This window comes from Penaeus monodon, chromosome 19 (assembly GCF_015228065.2).
Source record: "Penaeus monodon isolate SGIC_2016 chromosome 19, NSTDA_Pmon_1, whole genome shotgun sequence".
NCBI classification, from domain to species: Eukaryota; Metazoa; Arthropoda; class Malacostraca; order Decapoda; family Penaeidae; genus Penaeus; species Penaeus monodon.
The window spans coordinates 43,483,719-43,484,777 of record NC_051404.1 but is presented as its reverse complement, the minus strand read 5'-3'; the positions used below and the strand labels follow the sequence as shown (position 1 = coordinate 43,484,777).

Genomic DNA, 1,059 nt, shown 5'->3' with positions numbered 1-1,059 from the left:
AGTAAAATATTTTTTTAACCAACAATCACGACATAACACAGAAGTGTGGTAAAATATGTGGTCAGATCAAGCTGCATAAACTTACAATTCATACCTGGGAATTCCTGCCTGGAACCAAGCGGCTGTCTTGAGGTGCGGTTCCTCGGGCGGCGTGAGGGAGTCGGAGCGCTCTGGCAGAGGCGGTGGCGAGGCTGACCGGGTACTCGAGGTTGAGACGTCGAGGCCCACCACCCCGGAGGAGGCACTGGAACTGACTGAGATCTGAGATATGCGCTTCAGCTTCACATCGTCAGCCAGTCGGCTACAGAAAAATAATAACATTAGTTAATGAGTTGTTGCAGCTGAATAATGCCTCTCAGTGATCTTTCCTGGTGGGTGGCCAGTGACAAGATAAGGTCAGAACTAGGAAAATTATCAAAAGAATAACTAAAAGGTTGGAATTATTAGAAGCATATTGCTATACTATTTGTACTATGCAGCTCAACGTAAATATAATAGCATAATAACTATGAACTAAGAAAATTTGAGTTATGTTACATATCATGCACTATCTAAAAACTTGCATAAGTGCTATCTAAAATAAACTTTCAAATATTATTTAGTATTTACAAGTAAAATTATAATGCAAGGTTGAAAATAAAAAATGGACCTATTCCCTTAATTACATCATTAACTTGAAACCTTAAACTCACCATTTGTTATCAACATCCTGTTGCTCCTGTCCATTGGCAGACTGGACGCTTGTAACTGGTGCGTCTGCTACCTTTTCATTAACATAACCAACAACAGCTGTACTCGTTGTGGAGGAAGAACTAGTGCCAGTCGTGACACAGGAGGTCTGGCACGATGGAGATGAGGAGGAAGAAGATGTGACTAGGGGATGAAGGTCCTCCTCCAAGTTTAACGTTGACTCGAGGGTAACACTTAGCTTCTTGATTAATGGAGGCTTATCTGCTAGTCTCTTCGAGCTGTTCAGTTCTGACGGGCTGTTGAGCATTGTTCTAGATTAATAATAGTTTAGTTTCTATAATAAGAAACAAAAAGATCACACTTTACAAA

General features: G+C 40.9%; 1 protein-coding gene across 3 annotated transcripts in view; it reads right to left on the bottom strand.

Moving 5' to 3' along the window:
* The window catches only part of LOC119585249 (uncharacterized protein DDB_G0271670-like), a 56,359-nt gene that overhangs the window by 4,477 nt on the left and 50,823 nt on the right, over positions 1-1,059 (bottom strand). The window contains exons 4-5 of one of the 3 annotated variants that reach the window (XM_037933907.1): positions 693-986; positions 86-301 (exon numbers count right to left, since the gene is read on the bottom strand). In XM_037933907.1, coding sequence (XP_037789835.1) covers positions 86-301; positions 693-986 — 510 coding nt within the window. The remainder of the gene's footprint in view (positions 1-85; positions 302-692; positions 987-1,059) is intronic. The other 2 variants (XM_037933908.1, XM_037933909.1) reach the window with 2 other exon arrangements.